Below are 20,000 nucleotides of genomic sequence, written 5' to 3'. Positions count from 1 at the left end.
CCACCAACACCGTGACCAATCAGGACGACAGGGGGAGGGGTCTCACCGTAGCAGGCTCGTATCACGTTGGCTACATCGCTGAGGGGTCAGAACAGGAAGTGATAATAACGGGACTCTATGGTTGTAAGAGTTCAGTGTGACGTAATGAGTAATGGAAGACGAATAGTTACCTGGACATAGTTTGTGTTGAGAAGTCGTCTGATTGATGAACCAGGGAGGCACCTGATCAAACAACAAGTTCAACATCTGCGGAATCAGCTGAAAGATTCAAACTACGATAGAACTGAACCTCGAACCATAGAAACCGACGGACAAATGGATTCGATGTTCAAATTCAAAACGTTTCCACATTTAGTCAGATTTATTTTATTGCGGCTGTTTTCCACACAACTGGTTAATGAAATGCAAACGTCACCTGATGAAGTCTTGAGTCAAACATCATAACAGAACTTTTATTATTTCCTCACCGTGACCTCTGAGGTCCATGGCCAGTACCCTGCAGGTCACTCTGCTGGCGATGGCCGTCTGCAACACAGAAACACCAGGACACGCTGCTGATTCTCAGGGCGGAGCCTCCATGGATCAGTGTATCAGTCAGATACTCACGGTGAACACGGCCCAGGACAGGGCCGAGTGTCCTCCTCCGTGCAACAGAACCAGCAGAGGTCCGTCACTTCCGGCTTTATAAATCCTGAAGATGTCCCTGCTGTCGGCCGGCCCCACACTCACGTCCTCCATCTGGTCAAAATACTCCCGCCAGGACACGGGCGAGAAGTCCAGCTTACTGCCAACCTCGCTGGTGGACATGTAGACACACACACACACATACGCACCGTATACTACCCACTCAAACTCTGTGCTCTTCGCAAGAATATATAGTTCTACATAAAACATTTTACAAATATTTTTTGTCAGCAAAACTTCTCGAACTGGCAAAGCTGCAAAAAAAGATATATAATACAAATAAGACACAAATACTGTTAATTGTTCATAACTCCATCAAACCTGGCTAACTAAATGCTTCAATGGCTGCCCGTACAGGAAGCGTCCACCGGGCTAACTAGCGATCATAAGTTTGGAATAGTTATTGTTGTTTTATAATTGAAGCTGCTTCTTCTTAATTATTATTTAGCTCGCCTGTACAACAGTGTGTTTAAAATGGTTTTAAAGTTTGGCAGCTGTCAGGTCTGTACTGATGTTGCTATTTGCTCAAATAAACAAATCCATTTTCTCCGTAGTCGAACAAGTTAAATCCAGTTTAAATGCTAATAAAAGTTCCTGAGACAAGATTCACAGTCAATGTGAATATTACTTCAGCTTTAAACTCGTATTTCAAGCTGTTTGAATCTAATTTCAGTGGAAAGAAATCCAGCTATTTAATTTTAACGTTTCAAAATGAAACGTTTCTGAGATTCTGGTTAATCTGCCTCCACGATTGTTGTCGTGGTTTCTGAGAGGTGACTTACTGCTCGGGGTCAAAGTTCTCCTCCCACATGCTGCGTCTCGATGGCAGCTGCTTCTCTTCAGTCCGATGTGTGTTTGTGTGTTTGTGTGTTTCAATGAGTTTTGTGTTTCTGTTAAATGTGATGAAGCAGAGAATCCTCCTCTTCCTCTCAACTGAGTCCTACGTCCATCGAGCAGAGAACAGAGGAGGTGTCTGACTGCTGGTGTGAGAACAGACACACAATAAGACCAAGTCATCTGTTGTTGTCAGGTAGCATCACTGCTGCAGCAGCTGATTGGCTACAACTGCTAAAGTGGGAGGAGCAGGTGAGTAGATTGATGGATGGGTCTGTTAGAGCTTCAGCTCTGAGGACTCAGCAGAACTTTCTGGTTATTAACGTTGCATCATGTTCTCCACCGACGTACAAACATTCAAACCAACTGAAGAACTCTTCAAACCACAGTTTCAGGAACATTTGTTTCTCAGGATCGTGCTGACAAACAGGTCAACAGCAATGAAACATTAAAAACACCTGGATCCACCCGTCAACTCACATCTGCACCGAAACGTCACGAGAACATCTTTCCACCAAGTTCAGATAGATCTGTTCAGGAGCTTTTGAGAAAAGCTGCAGACGAACAAACTATAAAATATAGAACTTAAAACTTATTTATACCACAAGTGTTGTTTCTGTGATTCACTTCACTATATGACGTCATGATGACATCATCATGAAGGTCACTGATCATATAATGTCATGTGACAGGATCTATATATGTATATATAGCTTTAGATAAACTCCCCAAGTTACACACACACACACACACACACACACACACACACACACACACACACACACACACACACACACACACACACACACACACACACACACACACACAGCCCTCAGGTGGCAGTGACACCTTCAGTATCCAGGTAACCACAGCGAGCTGTAAAATAACTGGTGTCACTCACAGTGAATATTTATAAATATTTATAAATATATATAAATGTAAATAACAGAAAAAGCAGAAACTGGATCATTTTGAATCCGTCATGATTTCAAAGAAACCGTAGAAATGTTTTTAGAGTTCAGATGAATCATAGTTACATAAGAATCAGCAGCACGTTGATGTCGTTCAAACTACTCAGGTCCTGCTCGTCAAACAGACGGAAACAAAATCTACACGCTTCATTCTTTTGAAAAGCGTTTTACAAAGTTTGTCTGGAACCAAAATGAACCAGCCTCTGAATTGAGACACAGCTTTTGTCTGCATTTAGCTGAAGAACGGAGATCATCATTGTCTCCCCAGTATCTGAAGCAATGACCCTTCCAACACAGGCCCTGGCGTTTGTTTTTTAATTTAAAAAAGACTGTGCTGTTTCTGGTAACACCACAAGCTTCCAAAAGAAAGAGTGAATGAGCGCCCCCTCTGTTTGAGGAACACTGTAAAGTTCAGACTGTTAGATCAACTTGATTCACAAACATTTCTTTAACACTGATTCTTACAAACAGAGCAGCTGGTGACTAAAGAGTGAAAGAGGGAGAGAGTGGCAGTCGAGACGTTCTTTCAGTCACTGCTACGTGACACAAACAGCCACATTCACAACAGGAGTTTAAAATAAAATGGTTTGTACCTGGTTCAAAGTCTCTGTGGTGTAGACACAGTCTCCTGCTGCTCCTCCAGCACTGGAACCAGCTCTTCACAGACCCAGGCCTCATGGAGGACATTGTAGGACACAAAGGCATCATAGTGGTGCGGACTTCCCTTCTTCCTCCTCTTCTTGTCATACAGGAAGGCCAGGAAGAGGTAGTAGGTGTAGGCTAGGAGCAAGGAGAGTAAAGAGAATCAGCGAAGAAGTGGAAATGAAGCAGAGGAAGCTCGCATTCACCCAACAGGAGTGGACGTCAAAGTCCAGGAACTTGTTTCCACATCAACTCGCAGGAAAGGCACAGATGTACTGGTGGGAGTTAACGACCTGTGTCTTGTTGTTGCTCAGCACCCATTGGTTAAAGCCATAATTGGAGCATTCACAGGTCAAAGGGTTATCAGTCAGGTCCAGATGTGAACAGGCAGGTAGGGATTCGGAAACCGTGCTATTGATGATGGATAATTCATTCATACTGTGTTTCAACCAGCGGAGAGTTCAGAGTTTGGCCTGAGCCAGGAAATCTAAAGACTTCAGTTTGTTGTTGGAGAGATCGAGTGCAAGCAGGTTTGGGGTCTAAATACGCGAATCAGTGTTGATGATCTGAAGACTCTTCAGTCGGGGAGTGTCTTTAAAAGTGTCCGAGTGAATCTTCTTCGTGAAGAATCTGTCGGTCATGAGGTACTCGAGAGATCTCACAGCCCTGAGCAGATCTGGTGAACTGACGAAACGTTTCATCAACTTTGAGTTCTAGCTTCTTCAAGTTGGGTAAATTTGCAAAAGGTGGTTCATCCTTTTGTTGAGAACTGATCTGACGCCACTTGAGAGTGGTAAGATTTTCTAAGTGCTGCAATCCTCTGAACATTTCTGTCTTGAACTGATAAAGTGTCAGAGTAAGAGCTTGGAGATCATCGAGTCCTTCCAAAGCCCCATCCATCAAATTATAAACGGAGTCTGACTCTAAATCCAAAACACAGAGGGACGACAGGTTCCTAAAGTCTCCTGTCACGAGCAGAAAAAAAACATTATTTTGCAAGTTTAAAGTTTCTAGTTTCCACTAATGAACCTTAAATGTATTTTCAAACATAAAAAGGATGTTGTCTCCAATATCAAGAACTTTTAGATCATTCAAAGTTTGAAGTTTTGCGATGTGATTGTGCCTGAGTTAAAGTTCCGTTAACCTCGTCAAAAGCTGGAAGTCGAGACAATCGAGTTCACTGATCAAGTCGGAGCTCAGGTCCAGGAGTGCGAGTGGCGCTTCAGTCAATCGCCACAGTAAGAATAAAAATAGAAATACTATACACAGTTAAAGTAGAAATATTGATAGAGCAAGATGAAAAGAGGGAGAATAAGAATAAAACAGCGAAGAGAAGAGGAGGAGGAGGAGATGTGAACAAAGAGAGAGCAGGAAAATAAAAATATGAAAGCTGAGGTTTGAGAAAGACGATGAAAGGAGAAGAGGGGGAGGAGAGAAAGCATTGTGATGATGATGATGATGATGAAGAGGATCTCAGTCCCTCCTCCGTCTCCCTCCTTTTATTTATTCATCAATTCCTTGGCTGGTGAAGCAGTTGAAGCTTTTTCTTGTCGTCAGATGTTGAGATTATTTCAGCCGACGCTGCCGTCTGAGGTCTGTGAGTAGAAATGTAGAGAAAGAGGTTATGAATGAAATGTGATGACGTAGAGATTATCTCTGTGACTTCGTATAAATTACAATCACTGCTCGTTTTCTCTCATCTTTTAATGCTATGGAATTAATTCAAGAGATAATTCTATAATTCATTTAGCGATGTAATGTTTTATATTTTGAAATCACTGATATTTTCATTTTGTGTCATTTAGTGTCGACACTTTATTTCACTTTGTGTGTGACATCTAAAAAGAAACATAAAGTTAAATCATGTTTGTAAATGTTATAATAATAATATGTTTGTTTGAATGTCTTCACAATATGTAGCCAACATGGAATCTTTCATCAGTTCATGTAAAGAAGGAAACACAACATCACTGTGACATGAACGTTAGACACAAGCTCAAGGAGCAAATTTTGAAATTGGGTTCAAATTAAAATCTCTTTGCAAACTCGTCATCCCAGCTACACACATTCAGACGTTCTAGTCTTCAACCAAACCTCCAATACCAGTGACGCTACTGTCGTGGTTCTGGATTAACATCATTCTCAGTGCCCCCCCGGTAATTACCTGTTTTGTGCCCCCTGTTGAAACGGCCCTGCATCAAGGTGTTAATTATTTGTTTCTTCATCTGATCAGGTTGAACAAAATTCCAGACATCCATCACCATCGTCATGCAAACGTCAACAAATGTTCCTAAATCTCAGAAGGATTTTGTCCAATCGGAATGCCCGATTCCAGAGGAGACAGGGTTTGAAGATGTCCTTGCCAAGACAGATCCCAACGCCAACAGGGGGACGGAGCCTAATTTCAATCTCAACCTAAATCTGACTTCACCCAGCAACCCCCGGCCGGGCTCAGAGACCTCGAAGCAGCGTGGAGGGAACAAAAAGGGCAACGGGAATAAAGATGGTGGGAAACCTGGAGCGAAAGGTGCAGTTACTACGGAAACTACCTTGACAACCACTGTGACATCACCAGGGGAGAGAGATAATCCATCACTGCAAAAAAGCAAAATTCCATCTTTGTGTCACTCACAAACAGCCGAGGCGTCACCAAATACCAGAAGCGATCAAAGGCTGAAATTACCGAACCCCAAACATACCCCAACATTCAGCCCCAGGGCACCAAGTCCAAAACCCCCCCGGGTGGATCAGGTGATTGCTTCCAGCCCCAGAATGACCGAAAGAGTCAAAACACAGGAGCTAGGGACAGAATCTACAAGCATCTCTAGCTCGATACCACACACAGCACTGACAACAGACACAAAGACCACAAGCAAAATAACTGTGAGCCTAAAAATGCGAAGGAATCAGGGAGAAGATGGTGGAAAAGTAATTAGCAGAGAGACACAGACACCAAACATGCTACACCCTCCCATAAGCCCAAAGGTCCATAATGAGAAAGGAGATCCATGTGTTATCAGTCCAAAACTGTCCAGTCGAACCACAGCAATAACACCCACAACCCGAAGACCAGATCCAGAGAGCACGACGCCCAATCAACAAGCTGGCAGCGACTCCAGAACTTCCAGTTCACAAAATGAAAGTATCGAATCAACACGACTAAGCACCAAGACCCTTCAAATAAGATCCGTTAGTCCCAAACCATCCATGCACAGAAAAGCTACTAGGACCAAAAACAGCAACACATCAGGATCCAAGGAGAATCTTGACATTAAAGACTCAAGTGTTGGTTCTGGGTCCAAAACTAGTTTCAAATCTAGTACAAATTCTAAAGCCATGACGGTGATCACGGACAGTCTGGATTCTAAAGCTAGCACAAGTACTAAATCCACAACGGGATCCAGAGACAGTTTGAACTCTAAAACTGGGTCTATTTCTAAAACCAGTCCTAACTCTAAGTCCAGGATGGGTTCCAGAGACCGCCTTGATTCCAAAACTGCTTCTGAAATTAAAACAAGTTCTGAATCTAACATTTTTGTGAGTTCCAAATCAGTCAAAATGTCAAAGGATGACCCATCTCCTAAAGCTCAGACTCCTTCAGACTCTAAAACCAGTTTTAAACCTGGTTCTGAGTTGAATCTCATCTCTAGGGTTGATGCTGTTTCCAGTTCTAAACCTGGTCCAAGCAGATCAACTTACAAACCTGCTCTGAAGACATCTGGCTCAAAGATGGAGCTTGTCAGATCTATATCCCCATCATCCTCTAGATCTGTTCTGTCTGGGTCCAAAGAAGACAACCTCAAAACCACACCCAGTCCAGATCCTACATCCAGATCAGAGTCTTCCAAGGCTGGAGCAGATGTTTCTTCTTCATCCTTGATGCTTTCTCCAACACCTGGCTCAGAAAGCAGCAGTCCTGGATCTGGTCCAAGTCTTGGGACTAATCTAGTTGGATCAAGCAGGGAGGTCCAGAGGAGTCCTGGTTCTGTTTTAAGTAATTATCTTCATATTTTAACCACGAGTAGCGAGCTCCAGTTACATCAATTCATTAACGACTTACCCGTGTGTCTTTTAATAAAACGTTTTGTTAAGTTACTATTTTGAAGTCCAGAATTAACTTTCAGGCCAGACGCTATAATTATTAGACTAATTAACAAAACACAGATCCATCCTGGCCGTAGGGAATTGTGCAGCCTCCACTTTTTCAAATGAATCATCAGATTCGATTATATTCAGTTTAAAAAGTGGAACTTTGTCTAAAAGACACTAAAAGAAAAATGAGAGGTTTTCTTAGATTAACTTCTGAGACTTGAATGTAAACATTAATGTAAAACACTTCAAACCACTTGCACATTATTTGATATATTAATATTACCATAGAGGCTGAGATGCTTTCCAAATTCCGAGATTGATATCCAAGAAACATAAAAACATGTCAAGGTCATTCGAGTGTTTTATTTGTTTTTTGTTTCCAGGTCCGGAAGTGATTTCAGGTGCGCTGGCTCCTCTGGCCTCTCACGGGGATGTTCGAAGGGCAGGTGTAACTGGCAATGCAGGGCGGTCGCCAGCAGATACCAGAAGGATATTAGGCACCCCATCAAGTAAACCCCGTCACCAGGGAGATGCAAATGCCATCACCGCTGGCAGCAACATCCCATCGTCAAGGGCAACAGTAGTAGAGAGCAAGAAAGAAGAGAAGACGAAGCAGGAGAGGGGGAGACAGAAAGATCCTCTGGAAGCTTCTTCCTCACCCCTCCACCCTCCTCCTCATTCAACAAGCTCCAAGAGGGTCAGGGAGACAGCGACTATGACCGACCCCAGTGAGAGACTCCAACTGGTGGCAGGGGAGCAGAGGGATGTGGGCATACAGGTGGAGGTGGAGGTAGTCGAACTCCCAGCTCTCACAAGCCCCAACCTCAACAGAAAGGCTGCCTCCATGATTTGCTCCCCCAGCTGTCAATCAGGCAGTTTGACCTCACCAGTGGTCCCATTATCATGCTGCATCCCTGCCAGTCAACCACCCTTCCAGCACGTCTGCAAGATCGACATCGAGCTGCGCAGCCAATCAGTGCTTCCTTCTGTTGTGACTGACAAGGCTAGTTCCCTCCCAACCAGTCTGCGTACATACAGCTTCCAGCAGAGCCCCAGACTCATGTCAGTGCTCGGACCCAGACAAAACCAAGACCGCGATGGTCGTGCTGAGAGATCATTAGAGGATGAGGAGGAGAAAGTGGACGACAAAGGAGCAAGAGAGCACAAAGAAGAGGAGGATGAGTACGGGGATGAAGTGGAAAGAGAAGAGATGGTGATGCCACAGGAGGTGGTGTGGGATGAGCAGGGGATGACGTGGGAGGTGTACGGTGCCTCAGTGGACCTGGAGTCCCTGGGCACAGCGATCCAGTCGCACCTGGAGTCCAAGATTCGGGAGCAGGAGAAACACATCAGTACTCTGAGGAAGTCCATCTGCTCTGACAGCAGCCTCCGAGGATGTAAGATGGAGAAGAGGAAGAAGAAGGGAGGAGGGATTCTGGGATGTTGCAGGAAGAAACCCGCCATAGCAGACTGAGTTCAGAAAGTTCAAATTCCACTTGAAACTCGTTTCAAAACACACATTGATAAAAGAGACGTCGACACTGTAGCCACACAACACACGTTTACTACTGAACCACATTTCCTCTGTTAGGAATCAGTTTGATCTGCATGTTCCGTATTACTGACACATTACTGACACAAGCTAAACACATGTTATGATTAATGCTAATATATTGTACTCTTACTCTTACTAGTTTGTATGGAGCTGAAGCTACGCTTAGCTTAGCATAGAGAGTGGGAGCTGAGGATAACAGCTAGCATGGCCTTATCGTTCTTGCTTTTTTTGAGCACAAATCAAAAAGCATTTACTTGAAGTGTGGAGTCACGTTAACTGTGTCCTAATTCAGGGGCCTCATCCTTCGTAGGCTGTGTAGAGCTCTGTTGCTGCATTGGCTACTTTGTGATGCTGCACCTAGCTAGCTGCCACGCTAACTGACTCAGTAAATATTCTAACAAAAAAAACAAGGTCTAAGGCCCCTTGGTTTATAAAACACAGATTCTGTTTTGTTTCTCTCTTTGAAAAGCAAAGTATCGGTCAGAAGCCCTTCCTCCTCCATGTTTATTAATGGGACATGGACCAAACTAAACAAAGTAGACGTTAAATTAATTTTTAAGTCTTCGGAGGAAGCCATCCCTGAATTGCGACCCTGGTCTGACAGTTGTGTCCAGAACCATTTGTATCTGAGTCCGTGGTGGTTCAGCAGAGTCTGATTCCTCCTCCAGTCTCGAGTGGAAGACGTTGACGTGCAGCAGAGGACAGAAGCTCTCTGCTCGTTCTTCCTGGTTAATATTTCATCCACTTCCCCTTTTTACAAAATGCAGCACAAAGCACTCAAGCAGACGCAAATATCTCAGACAGAGGGCACCTTGCTTCCTTTCCTTCACTTTCATTTCCTTTCCTCTTACCTTCCCTTTTCCACTCCGAAGCTTTACTGATGTGAATCTTTGAGTTTTACATTTGGCTTCATGACATTAAACTTGATCTGACATACATGTGCTTTTCTTTCCAGTGGGAACACGCGTGTCCTACTTGGACCATTATAACACATGGACTTTCAGTGTACCCCCCCCTCACTCTTTCTCTTTACCTTCCTCATCTCACGCTCTCTCTCTATCTGTGACCTCTTCTTCATCATCGCTGTCCTCTCTTACTCCGCCTCTAGTGGAGTTGTGTTGTTGATGCAGATTTCCTCTCTGAATTATTCAGTTACATTAAAGTCACACTCGTGTTAACAACAGTCTCATGTTTTATTCACACACACACACACACACACACACACACACTGTTAGAGTGATTACATTCATGCTAATAATGATAGCGTAGAAACATGGGCAGAATGTGCAGTGCCACAGCAGCTCATTAGAGGGCGCTGTGAGACCACTGTGAATAAAAGTAAAAAGAGAGGGAGACTATAAAGAGAGAGATAAAGAGACTCAGGGACCACAGCCCAGAGACCGGCTGACACAGACGGACCTGTCTGCAGAGGACGAGCTGTCCACTGTGTCCACGCAGGTAGAGACAGATTGTTCTTCTTCTTATTGTTGTTATTATTTTATCGTTATTGATTGATTGTTATTTATTTTGTATTTCCTCATTGGTCAGGTTGACGCTGGACTCAGGTGCAACTTTGGACACCTGTTGCCACGGAAACAGAACAAGCAGGAAAACTGTGAGTTTTCTTCCATTGTTCGATTGAATAAAGATTTTATTTAGATTTATTCTGTTTGTTAATCTGACAACTGTTATTAACCATGATTATTATATATTTATAATGATGATAGAAGATGCTGTCGGATTATCTTTGGTCCAAAGACATTATGTTTTTCTCTTTTTGCTTTTAGTCAAGACAAAAAACAGAATTCCCCAAAAACATCGGCCAATAAACAGATCCGGGCTTTTTTATTATGACTTCCTTTAACATTGTGATGTCAGGCTAGTTTCTATTTTTACATTTTACAAATTTACTTCATGGATCACGACCACAGAAATTAAGAAATATTCAGCGGAGTGAAATCTGATTGATCTCTACTGTAAAACATTCTAGTTAAAACCTGTTGTCTCTTAAAACGTCTAAAATCAAAAAGCTGAACACTTCAACAACACAGCAGGAGGTGGAGGGCTATTTGCGGACCCCCCCCCCCCCCCACACACACATAAAGAGAGGGTGTAATCCTCCTTAATGTCAGACAGTGTGAAAGATTAAACCTCTCTCTGCTGCCAACCGTCGACCTCCTCTCTGCTCCAGTTCAGCTCCTCACTTCTGCAAAACTCATTCAAAATGTTTTCACTTTTTCTTTCTTCAAATGTTTTTATTGCCTCACATTTGCATAATGCACACTTATTGACACGCCCCCTAACAAAGCCAGACATTTATAACACTGATCAAAATGATCAAAGTGAGATAAAGGACAACACAAGGTCTTCATGTTGAGTCTGATGATCGGCAGGTCCCTGGTGGAATGCATTTAGTTCTGTTCCTTTCATTTCCTTCAGCTGTTGAAGACATGTCGTCCACGGTGCTGCTGAATCTGCTGCGTTGCGCTCGCTGCACCGGTCGAACCTTCCTCCAATCCTCCGCACAAACCTCCTCAGCCTCTGGACAGGTCAGTACGTGTCCACCTTTGTTCCCGTGACGAGAACATGTCCATCACTTTTATGGCTAAACTTTTCAAATGTATCCTGCAGGTGGGCGGGGCCTTGTTGGGGGTGGTGGGGGTGCGGCGGGCCAGCGGGTCGGTCTGTTTGAACGTTGACGACAGAGGCCGACCGGTGACCTGGGACTCATTTGGTATCTGGGACAACAGGATAGAGGAACCAGTGCTGCTGCCGTCCAGTATCAGATATGGGAAACCAATTCCACAGGTAACTGAGGAGGAGTGGATGGATGATGAATAACAGATGGATGGATGATGGATGATGGATGGATGAAAGGATGAAACCAATAGATCTAACAAACAGCGCCCTCTACAGGTGAGTTTATCCCGGGTCGGCAGTGCGTCAGTCTTGGGTCTCAGGAAGCAGAACGAGGACCGTCTCCGTGTGGCCCGTATCCATGACAACCTGCTGTACTTCGCCGTGTTCGACGGCCATGGCGGCCCTCACGCCGCAGACTACTGCTACACCTTCATGGAGAAATTCATCAGGTTTGAATTCATGCGTCATCACTCTTCTCAAAAACCAATAAAAGACAGATGCAGTGATTTGTTATTTGTAATCAGAGACGCTCTGGAGGACGAGGACGACCTGGAGAAGGTTCTGAAAAAAGCCTTTTTAGACGCGGACAGCGCTCTGCACACACACCTGAGCTACTTCAACAACGGTCTCACAACTACACACTGATAAATAACTAATAAATATTTTACAGGACAAAACACCCTGAGAACTAACGTCTGAAATCATCTCTGTCCTCAGCCTCCTTCCTGACGGCCGGCACCACGGCGACGGTGGCTTTGCTACGTGACGGCGTGGAGCTGGTGGTCGGCAGCGTCGGCGACAGCCGGGCGATGTTGTGCCGGAAGGGACGAGCAACCAAACTCACCAAGGACCACACACCTGACTGCAAGGACGAGAGACACCGGTACACTGTCTCTCTCTCTCTTCACATGTTCCAGCTTTATGTTAAACCAACTCAAAAACATAAATGGATAAAAAAAAAACATTTGACGATGAAAAGTTTCTTTTTTAATAAAAACAACGAAGCGTCGTTCACACAAAATCCAACAAGGAGCAGAAATAAAAAATCTGAGTGTGTTCGCTTGCGTGTAAAAAACCTTTTGAAAGAAAGTTTTGTTCACGTTAGATGAAAGTTAAACTTTGTGTTCTCGGTTGTGTTTCCACGATGAATCTGTAAAACGGTTTATTCGAATCACAGTCTAAAGGTAAACGAGCTGCAGGCTTCAGGTTTCTCACCAGCAGCTGCTCAGCTCGTCCTGTAAAAATAGACTCAGCTGGCAGTGACTCAGTGCCTTGCTCAAGGACAGCTGCATACAGTACAGTGTGTTAGACCGCCCGGCGTTATGTAACAGCAGAACCAGATTAAGTTTAACTGTCGTCACACAAACACACAACAACACTTCACTGTGACCTACTCACACCGTCTTAAAGCTACAGTCACGGTTCTACAAACCTGCCATCGTTCTGAATTTAAAGGACATGAGCCCGAATATCAGGACACGGATTCTGTGTCTGTTTTTAAAGTCGTATGTGCTCCAGTCGGTAACTAGTCTTGTGTTTTGTTTTCAGGATCCAGAGGTTTGGCGGCTTCGTGACGTGGAACAGTGTCGGCCAGGCCAACGTTAACGGGCGGCTCGCCATGACTCGCAGCATCGGCGACTTCCACCTGAAGAACAGCGGCGTCATTGCTGAGCCGGATACGAGACGACAGACAGTGCGTAGAAAATCAGATATATACTGTATGTAGATTAAAAGTATTAACATATATAAAGACAAATCTTTGGTCCATGTCCCATTTACCAACTTGGTAACAAACTTTGTCGTAAATGTGTCAACGTTTTTAAAGTGACAACGGAGATTTGGGTTCTGTTTTTTATCGTTGGGGGAAACCTGAGATCCAGTTGGTCTCTGCAGGTCCAACACGCCAACGACTCCTTCCTCGCTCTGACCACTGATGGCATCAACTTCCTGCTGAGTGACCAGGAGGTCTGCGATGTGATCAACCAGTGTCAGGACCCAACGGAGGCAGCGGACGTCATCGCTCAGCAGTTAAGTTCACGCCCACAAACTCTATCGCTCTGTCCAGCAGCTCGTTCTCACTAAATATCTTAATTCAGGCGCTGCAGTACGGCTCAGAGGACAACGGCACCATCATCATCGTCCCGTTGGCAGCGTGGGGGAAACATCAGAGCTCCACCATCGTCTACAGCATGAGCAGGAACTTTGCCTCCAGTGGCAGATGGGCGTAGACATCAAACACTTGAAGGACGCAAACAGTTTCGATCTTTTTCAAACTGAATAATCTTTAAATTCCCCTGAACTCTGACGAGTCCCCTGAAATATTTAAACCACAGATTTTCTGTCACGGCAGATTATATTTATTTATAGATTTATTTTTACATAAACATTTTTTTTGTCACAAACAGGCCGTGTCAGTTCCGCTAACACCAGGAAGAGAATGAACACATTAACAAAGTATAATTTTATTTGTGTAAAATTACCTGAAAATTAAAAGAAAAACTTGATTAAAAGTGTCTTTCGAGTGATTTTACTTTTGGCATTGTTAGCCCTTTAAGACCTCGGCTAGCTAACTCACTATCTACGAGAAACTCTAACAGCTGTGAAATAACACGTTAAATGTGTTATTGTATATACTTAGAACACGTATGATTGACATTCAAACAAAGCAATGGGTTAACTGTGTTTGGCTTCGCCTTACGTTATCCAAAACAAACAGCCAATCAGAAGAGATTCCTGAGCATCGTTTCTGATTGGCCGACATTAAGGTTGTTAAACTTTAAAACCTGTTATTGTTATTTTTAGCTGGACAAGCTAACTTGCTATATTAGCACTGAACATACTCCGGCTTGATTGACAGCTGATGTCCCATTTTGACGTCCAACAGCGTAGCTGGAATTTCCCGCCTTCCTGTCGTGTAACGAGGCGTTCAGGTGTCGGTGAATATAGAAAGGAATGAGATTTGTGGAATTCCCTCATGTGACCACAAGGTGACGCTGAAGGTGTGACAACATGACACCACACACACACACACACACACACACACACACAGCAACAGGTAAGGTTACTGTGTGTGTGTGTATGTGTGTGTTTTTCAGAATCAATCGTCTCTCTGTGAAAATAAAAAATGTTAAACCACATTAACGAGGCATTAAATCATAGTTTGTCAGTGAATTTAAATGTTGGATCTTAAATGTTAAAAATGTCACTAAACCAAAAAAAATAAAAAGTTCAGACTCAAATCCATTTTTGTGAAAAAAGAGGTTTTGTGATTGCTGTTACTAATGTTCACCAACAGAGGGCGACAGAGTTGTTGAAATGAAACAGTCGATGGACGACGTGAACATGGATCAAACATAAGAAGCGTGATCACATGATATTAAACGGAATAAAAAGAAACAGAGACAGAAAATGAAAACAACGGTAAAATGACATTTAGAGGAAACAGATTCAGTGTGTTCATGTTATTTTACAATCTTCATAAAGTTATCGTCACAAACGTGACTAAGATGTCGTATTAAAGAATTTGATTAACGCTGGTTCAGTCAGGAACATTTTGTCATGAATGTTCTGATCGGAGCTGAAGGCTCCATTCTTTGGATGTTCCCTGGATCAGCCGAGCAGCTAAGATAAGACAGAGAACATGTGCGGAGCCCCCTGTTGGGCGTAGCAGGCAGTGACAGTGTAGCTGAGCAGGGATCAGTGAGGATGAGGTCGTATTTAAAGGGGCCGCTTTGGTGAGAGAATGGGCTGTGATTGGCCGGTGGCTGACAGCTGAGCACATGACTCCGTGTCCTGCATGAACTAACGGGAAGCTTCGTTTTGAAATAAGATTTGAAAAAATGAATTAATTTCATGTTGAATTCTTTGGGTTTTCATGTCATTTCCAGTAAAACACAGTGTGACTCATTACTGATGTGACTGTGCTGCGGAGGGAGTGGTCCTGACTGATGATGTAACTCTGAGCTTTACCTGTAAAACAATGAAAACACACGTGTTGTAAACTTTCAACACGTGAGAAAGTCACGGGTCTCGACTCCACCTTTGTTTTAAGATCAATAATTGAACCTTTTTATTTCTGCTCGATATTCAAACACTGTGACACAATGAACTGTGACAGAAGCACCTTCTCTATTTCTCTTCCTGAAACCTTTCTCTCATTTGTTCTCACTGATTATTTCACTGATGATATTTAACATATTTCACAGGATGAGCTTCAACAACACGATTAAACGTTCTCTAAAACATTTCCCTCTTATCAAGTCACTTCAGGCTGGAGCCGATTCTTCCCACTCACTCAATCTTTATTGTTTTAAAACAGATTCAATCTTTATCGAGTGGAACAGAAGAAATAAAGTGGACGAAACAAATCACATCTTCATTAAACAGATAAAACCACGTCTCTTCTTCTTCTGTCATGTGTTTTACTGAGAAGCAGAGGTTTCATGTCAGAAAGTATTTCATCAGACTGAATCTGAGTTCAGACGTTTGATGCTCCTCCGTCAGAGCGTCGACGTTACATCACAAGAACCTTCACTTTTCTAAATGCTGCTGATATTTATCATGAAGCAGGACTTTACACTGAGTGAGTGTGTGAGTGTGTGAGTGTGTGTGTGAGTGTGTGTGAGTGTGTGTGTCTGCCCTCCCCCCCACTTCTCTTATCATGACTTCAGTCATAAACTGAGCTTATAACACACACACTGAACAAACTGCTGCCTCGCTCTCACTCGTCCGTCGGCTGCTGAACCTTCAGGAACTTCACGTCTGCAGCAGGTTCGTCCTGAACTTTTTTATCTTGAACATTTCAAGATTTATTTATTTATGACATCAGAGAATTTACTTGACTGAAGTTTAAGTTGAAGCTGCTTCTTTTGAAGATTTAACTTGATGAGACACAGACAAGAAAATACTGCTCACACGCGTATATATATATATATATATTTAAACCACGATATATATTTGTAATATTTGTACTTTACAGTGTCGAGCTCGTCAGATATTGATCGACTGTGTAGTTGAGGTCCAGTGTTGTGTTATGTTGTGTAGTTCTGATTCAAAGCAAATCGATCAAATCAAAACTTTGGAACATTTTTAAAAAGTGAATCAAATCTAATACTTTAGTAAGTTAAGGTAAAACTTAAGTTAAGGTATTGAAAAGAAGTGAAATGTACGTGAGAAAAGGGAGTGACAGTAAAATGTCTCTGCAGCGATTCGTCTTCAGGTGGACGGAGGTGGACAATGTCCCACATCCAGATGGAATCCAGGTCCAACGGAGCCTCCAAACATCCGTCCGCAGACTCAACCCGACAGCGGCACGGCGCGACCGTCAGCTTCCACGATATTTACTACAAAGTGTCACAGGGAGGGAAATGTTTCTGCCGGAAGAAAACAAGCAAAGACATCCTCATCGACCTGAAGTGAGTGTGACGGCTGCGTCTCAAACAAAAGATTAAAAAAAGATTATTCTTTAAAAGCTGCTGCAGAGAAATGATGAAAAACGATTTGATCCTACACGTACGAGTAAATTCCAACGAGGCTAACCTTCATCATATTATTGAGTAATATTAACTTGTGGACTGTAGAGGGCAGTGTTCAAAGTAGCAATATGGGAAAGCAGAGCTAAAAGAACTAACGTTTTATCCTTCGATATAAAACCGTCACGATGTCCAAATCGGTTCTTTTGGTCTAAAGTACGACATCAATACATCGCAGCAAAGTCGCTATTTATGGATTTTTCTGCAGTTTCCAAAACATGCAGCTAACTGTTACCATGCTAGCTAGCTGAGAACATACAGAGGCCATACTTCAACAACACACGGTGCAGATTCATTTTAAGGTGACGCCTCCGTCTGTGTTCACCCTCAACACAAAGACATCAAAACCTTCTCAGCCTCCAGGGGACTGAGGCCACAGCGTCTTCATTGTGTAGTTTGTTTGTCTACGTGTCCACAGGAGCACGCTCACACACACACACACACACACACACACACACACACACACACACACACACACAACAATGACTCTGGGCGTAAAGCAACAAACAGCAGCAGGAAGCTGAACTGGGCCTTTGAGACTCAGTGAGAAAACGAGGAAGTCGGGTTTTTACCACTGCAAGTGTTAGCATGCTAAGCTAGCATCGTGGTTCTTGACGCTGGAGGTTCGTCAGAGTTGAGAGAAAGTTCATATAACGGTTTCCTGTTTAAAACAACAGACACACACACACTATACAAACAGCAGGGTATGATGGTGGCTCCTGTCCAGCCACAGAAACACAACATCAGCTTTGTGCTGTTTGGACCATTTACCACATGGACCAGTTCAGCTTCACATCCAGATTTCACCTGGTCCACAGCTCCACATGTTCACTGATGAAGATCCACATGTTCAAGCTCCACATGTTCACTGATGAAGCTCCACATGTTCACTGATGAAGATCCACATGTTCACTGATGAAGATCCACAAACAAGTGATGCAACGAAAACCAGAGAAAAACTCAAGGTCAAAGGTTTTATGGTCTGAAGATCAAAGTCTGTTTCACTCGGTCAAGAGTCTCTGATTATGTATCGTGTCTACAACGTTCAGTGTGTGTGTGTGGGTGTGTGTGTGGGTGTGTGTGTGGGGGGGGGGGGGGGCATGTCTATATATAGTTATGAGATCTTGGTTCGTCATTGTGAGGACATCTTGTCTTTTTGAGGGTTAAGACTTGGTTTCAGGTTAAAGTTAGGGACATTATGTCAATGAGTGTCCTGACAACTATAGAGAGACACGCATGTGTGTGTGTGTGTGTGTGTGTGTGTGTGTGTGTGTGTGTGTGTGTGTGTGTGTGTGTGATCATTGACAGACTGGGTCAAAGGTAGATTCAGTCTGAGCAGCGTATTCAGTGTTTTAACAGAAACGTTTTTTGACTTCAGTAAAAATGTTGTTCTTTATTTTCACTTCACCGTCTTAGTTTTGAGAATCTGAGATCAAAGGTTTTCTCAGAGCATCGTGAACAGTGAAGAACAACCTGACTTTGATGTTTCTGATTGAACTCAAGAGTCTGTTGTTGCATAAGATTCACTGATAATATTTATATTACATATAATATATTATATATAATATATTATATGTAATATATATGATATGTGATATGAATATCTGGATCTGTTCCTTCTCTCTCAGTGGGATCATGAAGCCGGGACTGAACGCCATCATGGGAGCGACAGGAAGCGGCAAGTCATCGTGAGTGTGTGTGTGTGTGTGTGTGTGAGACACGTGAACTTTTTCTACATTTAAAACAGGTTTGAGCAGAATCTGTTTTCTTTGAAAATCTTCTCTATAAATAAAGTTGCGTAAATAACATTTGCGTACGAGACGTTGAACCTACAGATGTTTCAGCTTCCTGGACGTGTTGGCGGCGAGGAAGGATCCCGCCGGCCTGTCGGGAGAAGTCCTGATCGACGGAGCTCCTCAGCCTCCGAACTTCAAGTGTCTGTCAGGATACGTGGTGCAGGTGAGACAGGAAGCAGCTGACTCTGGACAGGAAGTGTCTGCTCACAACAGTAAGAGCTCTTATCAGCTGTTTGATCTCGTTGCCAGGACGACGTGGTGATGGGAACTCTCACCGTCAGAGAAAACTTCACCTTCTCTGCAGCGCTTAGACTCCCGTCCTCCGTCAGCGCCCAGGACAAAGAACAGAAAGTCAACAAAGTGATTCAAGAACTCGGACTGAGCCGAGTGGCCGACTCAAGGGTGAGGGAGGGAAGGTGTGAGGGAGGAGGAAAGGAAGGAAGGGTGGGAGAGAGGAGGGAAGGAAAAGGGCAAGAGAGAAAACATGTATAATTTATTTTACACACCTCTCTCTCTCTGTGTGTGTGTGTGTGTGTGTGTGTGTGTGTGTGTGGTCAGGTGGGCACTCAGCTGATTCGTGGGATCTCCGGCGGTGAGAGGAAGAGGACGAACATCGGCATGGAGCTGATCATCGACCCTCCTGTCCTCTTCCTGGACGAACCAACCACAGGCCTCGACGCCAGCACCGCCAACTCTGTACTACTGCTGCTCAAGAGGTACACACACACACACACACACACACACACACACACACACACACACACTTCACCTGTTCAGCGTAGATAAAGATGGCCGACAGTGAAGCCTCTCTCTCTCTGTGTCCAGGATGGCGAACCACGGTCGCACCATCATCCTGTCGATCCACCAGCCTCGTTACTCCATCTACCGTCTGTTTGACAGCCTCACGCTGCTCGTCACCGGGAAACAGGTCCACGTCCAGAACCTCCTCTTCCTGTCAGCTCTCTGTGTTCAGACGTCATCATTAACGTGTTGTTTCTAATGTCGTCAGGTTTATCACGGACCAGCGCAGAGCGCACTGGAGTATTTCTCAGATGTCGGTACGAACATGTGCTCTACTTTCAAATGCTGTGACATCACATGACGTAGAGGTGACGTTAACCATTAACTCTGTTTCCCAGGATACACCTGTGAGCCCCACAACAACCCTGCAGACTTCTTCCTCGATGTCATCAACGGAGACGCTACCGCAGCCGTTAGCAACAACGTGGACAAAGAAGGTTTGTTGTTATGACGA

General features: G+C 43.8%; 4 protein-coding genes across 5 annotated transcripts in view; 2 read left to right on the top strand and 2 right to left on the bottom strand.

Moving 5' to 3' along the window:
• Window positions 1–3,212, bottom strand: part of LOC109645225 (protein phosphatase methylesterase 1-like) — a 6,399-nt gene extending 3,187 nt beyond the window's left edge. The window contains exons 1-5 of the mRNA XM_069519184.1: window positions 3,083–3,212; window positions 607–1,664; window positions 468–525; window positions 171–222; window positions 1–78 (exon numbers count right to left, since the gene is read on the bottom strand). The exon at window positions 1–78 is cut by the window's left edge and continues 77 nt beyond it. Of these exons, the coding sequence (XP_069375285.1) occupies window positions 1–78; window positions 171–222; window positions 468–525; window positions 607–894 (476 nt within the window). The 5' untranslated portion in view covers window positions 895–1,664; window positions 3,083–3,212. The remainder of the gene's footprint in view (window positions 79–170; window positions 223–467; window positions 526–606; window positions 1,665–3,082) is intronic.
• LOC109645226 (toll-like receptor 4) lies at window positions 2,938–4,111 on the bottom strand. Its single transcript, XM_069519268.1, is given in 4 exon segments — window positions 2,938–2,972; window positions 3,083–3,117; window positions 3,119–3,274; window positions 3,276–4,111. Coding segments are annotated over 4 exon segments (783 nt in total). The 5' UTR covers window positions 3,833–4,111.
• A 307-nt stretch (window positions 4,112–4,418) lies between these two features.
• On the top strand, window positions 4,419–13,928 carry ppm1ka (protein phosphatase, Mg2+/Mn2+ dependent 1Ka). 2 transcript variants are annotated; one of them, XM_069518883.1, is made up of 10 exons: window positions 10,092–10,236; window positions 10,327–10,393; window positions 11,218–11,327; window positions 11,410–11,586; window positions 11,695–11,867; window positions 11,943–12,043; window positions 12,136–12,301; window positions 12,967–13,111; window positions 13,312–13,446; window positions 13,515–13,928. In XM_069518883.1, exons 3-10 carry the CDS (start codon window positions 11,229–11,231, stop codon window positions 13,644–13,646), a joined length of 1,128 nt encoding a protein of 375 aa, XP_069374984.1. In that variant the 5' UTR covers window positions 10,092–10,236; window positions 10,327–10,393; window positions 11,218–11,228; the 3' UTR covers window positions 13,647–13,928. The 2 variants fall into 2 exon arrangements, 1 of the variants encoding a protein (XP_069374984.1); XR_011239948.1 differs by lacking the exons at window positions 11,218–11,327; window positions 11,410–11,586; window positions 11,695–11,867; ... (3 more) ...; window positions 13,312–13,446; window positions 13,515–13,928 and adding exons at window positions 4,419–4,724; window positions 5,365–7,125 and having other exon boundaries at window positions 7,607–10,236; window positions 10,327–10,398.
• Window positions 13,929–15,757: 1,829 nt separating this feature from the next.
• abcg2a (ATP-binding cassette, sub-family G (WHITE), member 2a) overlaps window positions 15,758–20,000 on the top strand; it is an 8,213-nt gene continuing 3,970 nt past the window's right edge. The window contains exons 1-9 of the mRNA XM_069518884.1: window positions 15,758–16,188; window positions 16,623–16,832; window positions 18,578–18,637; window positions 18,794–18,908; window positions 18,995–19,147; window positions 19,304–19,461; window positions 19,571–19,673; window positions 19,755–19,803; window positions 19,885–19,983. Coding sequence (XP_069374985.1) covers window positions 16,654–16,832; window positions 18,578–18,637; window positions 18,794–18,908; window positions 18,995–19,147; window positions 19,304–19,461; window positions 19,571–19,673; window positions 19,755–19,803; window positions 19,885–19,983 — 916 coding nt within the window. The 5' untranslated portion in view covers window positions 15,758–16,188; window positions 16,623–16,653. The remainder of the gene's footprint in view (window positions 16,189–16,622; window positions 16,833–18,577; window positions 18,638–18,793; window positions 18,909–18,994; window positions 19,148–19,303; window positions 19,462–19,570; window positions 19,674–19,754; window positions 19,804–19,884; window positions 19,984–20,000) is intronic.

Source organism: Paralichthys olivaceus, chromosome 22 (genome assembly GCF_024713975.1).
Source record: "Paralichthys olivaceus isolate ysfri-2021 chromosome 22, ASM2471397v2, whole genome shotgun sequence".
Taxonomy (NCBI): Eukaryota; Metazoa; Chordata; class Actinopteri; order Pleuronectiformes; family Paralichthyidae; genus Paralichthys; species Paralichthys olivaceus.
This window is presented reverse-complemented; position numbering and strand designations above follow the sequence as displayed.

Bases quoted from the DNA above. Each gene is read 5' to 3' on its own strand.
- ppm1ka (XM_069518883.1), top strand. From the start codon at position 11,229: ATGTCGTCCACGGTGCTGCTGAATCTGCTGCGTTGCGCTCGCTGCACC. The intron at 11,587-11,694 runs GTAACTGAGGAG...CGCCCTCTACAG, and splicing joins ATGGGAAACCAATTCCACAG to GTGAGTTTATCCCGGGTCGG. The intron at 13,447-13,514 runs TTAAGTTCACGC...ATCTTAATTCAG, and splicing joins CGGACGTCATCGCTCAGCAG to GCGCTGCAGTACGGCTCAGA.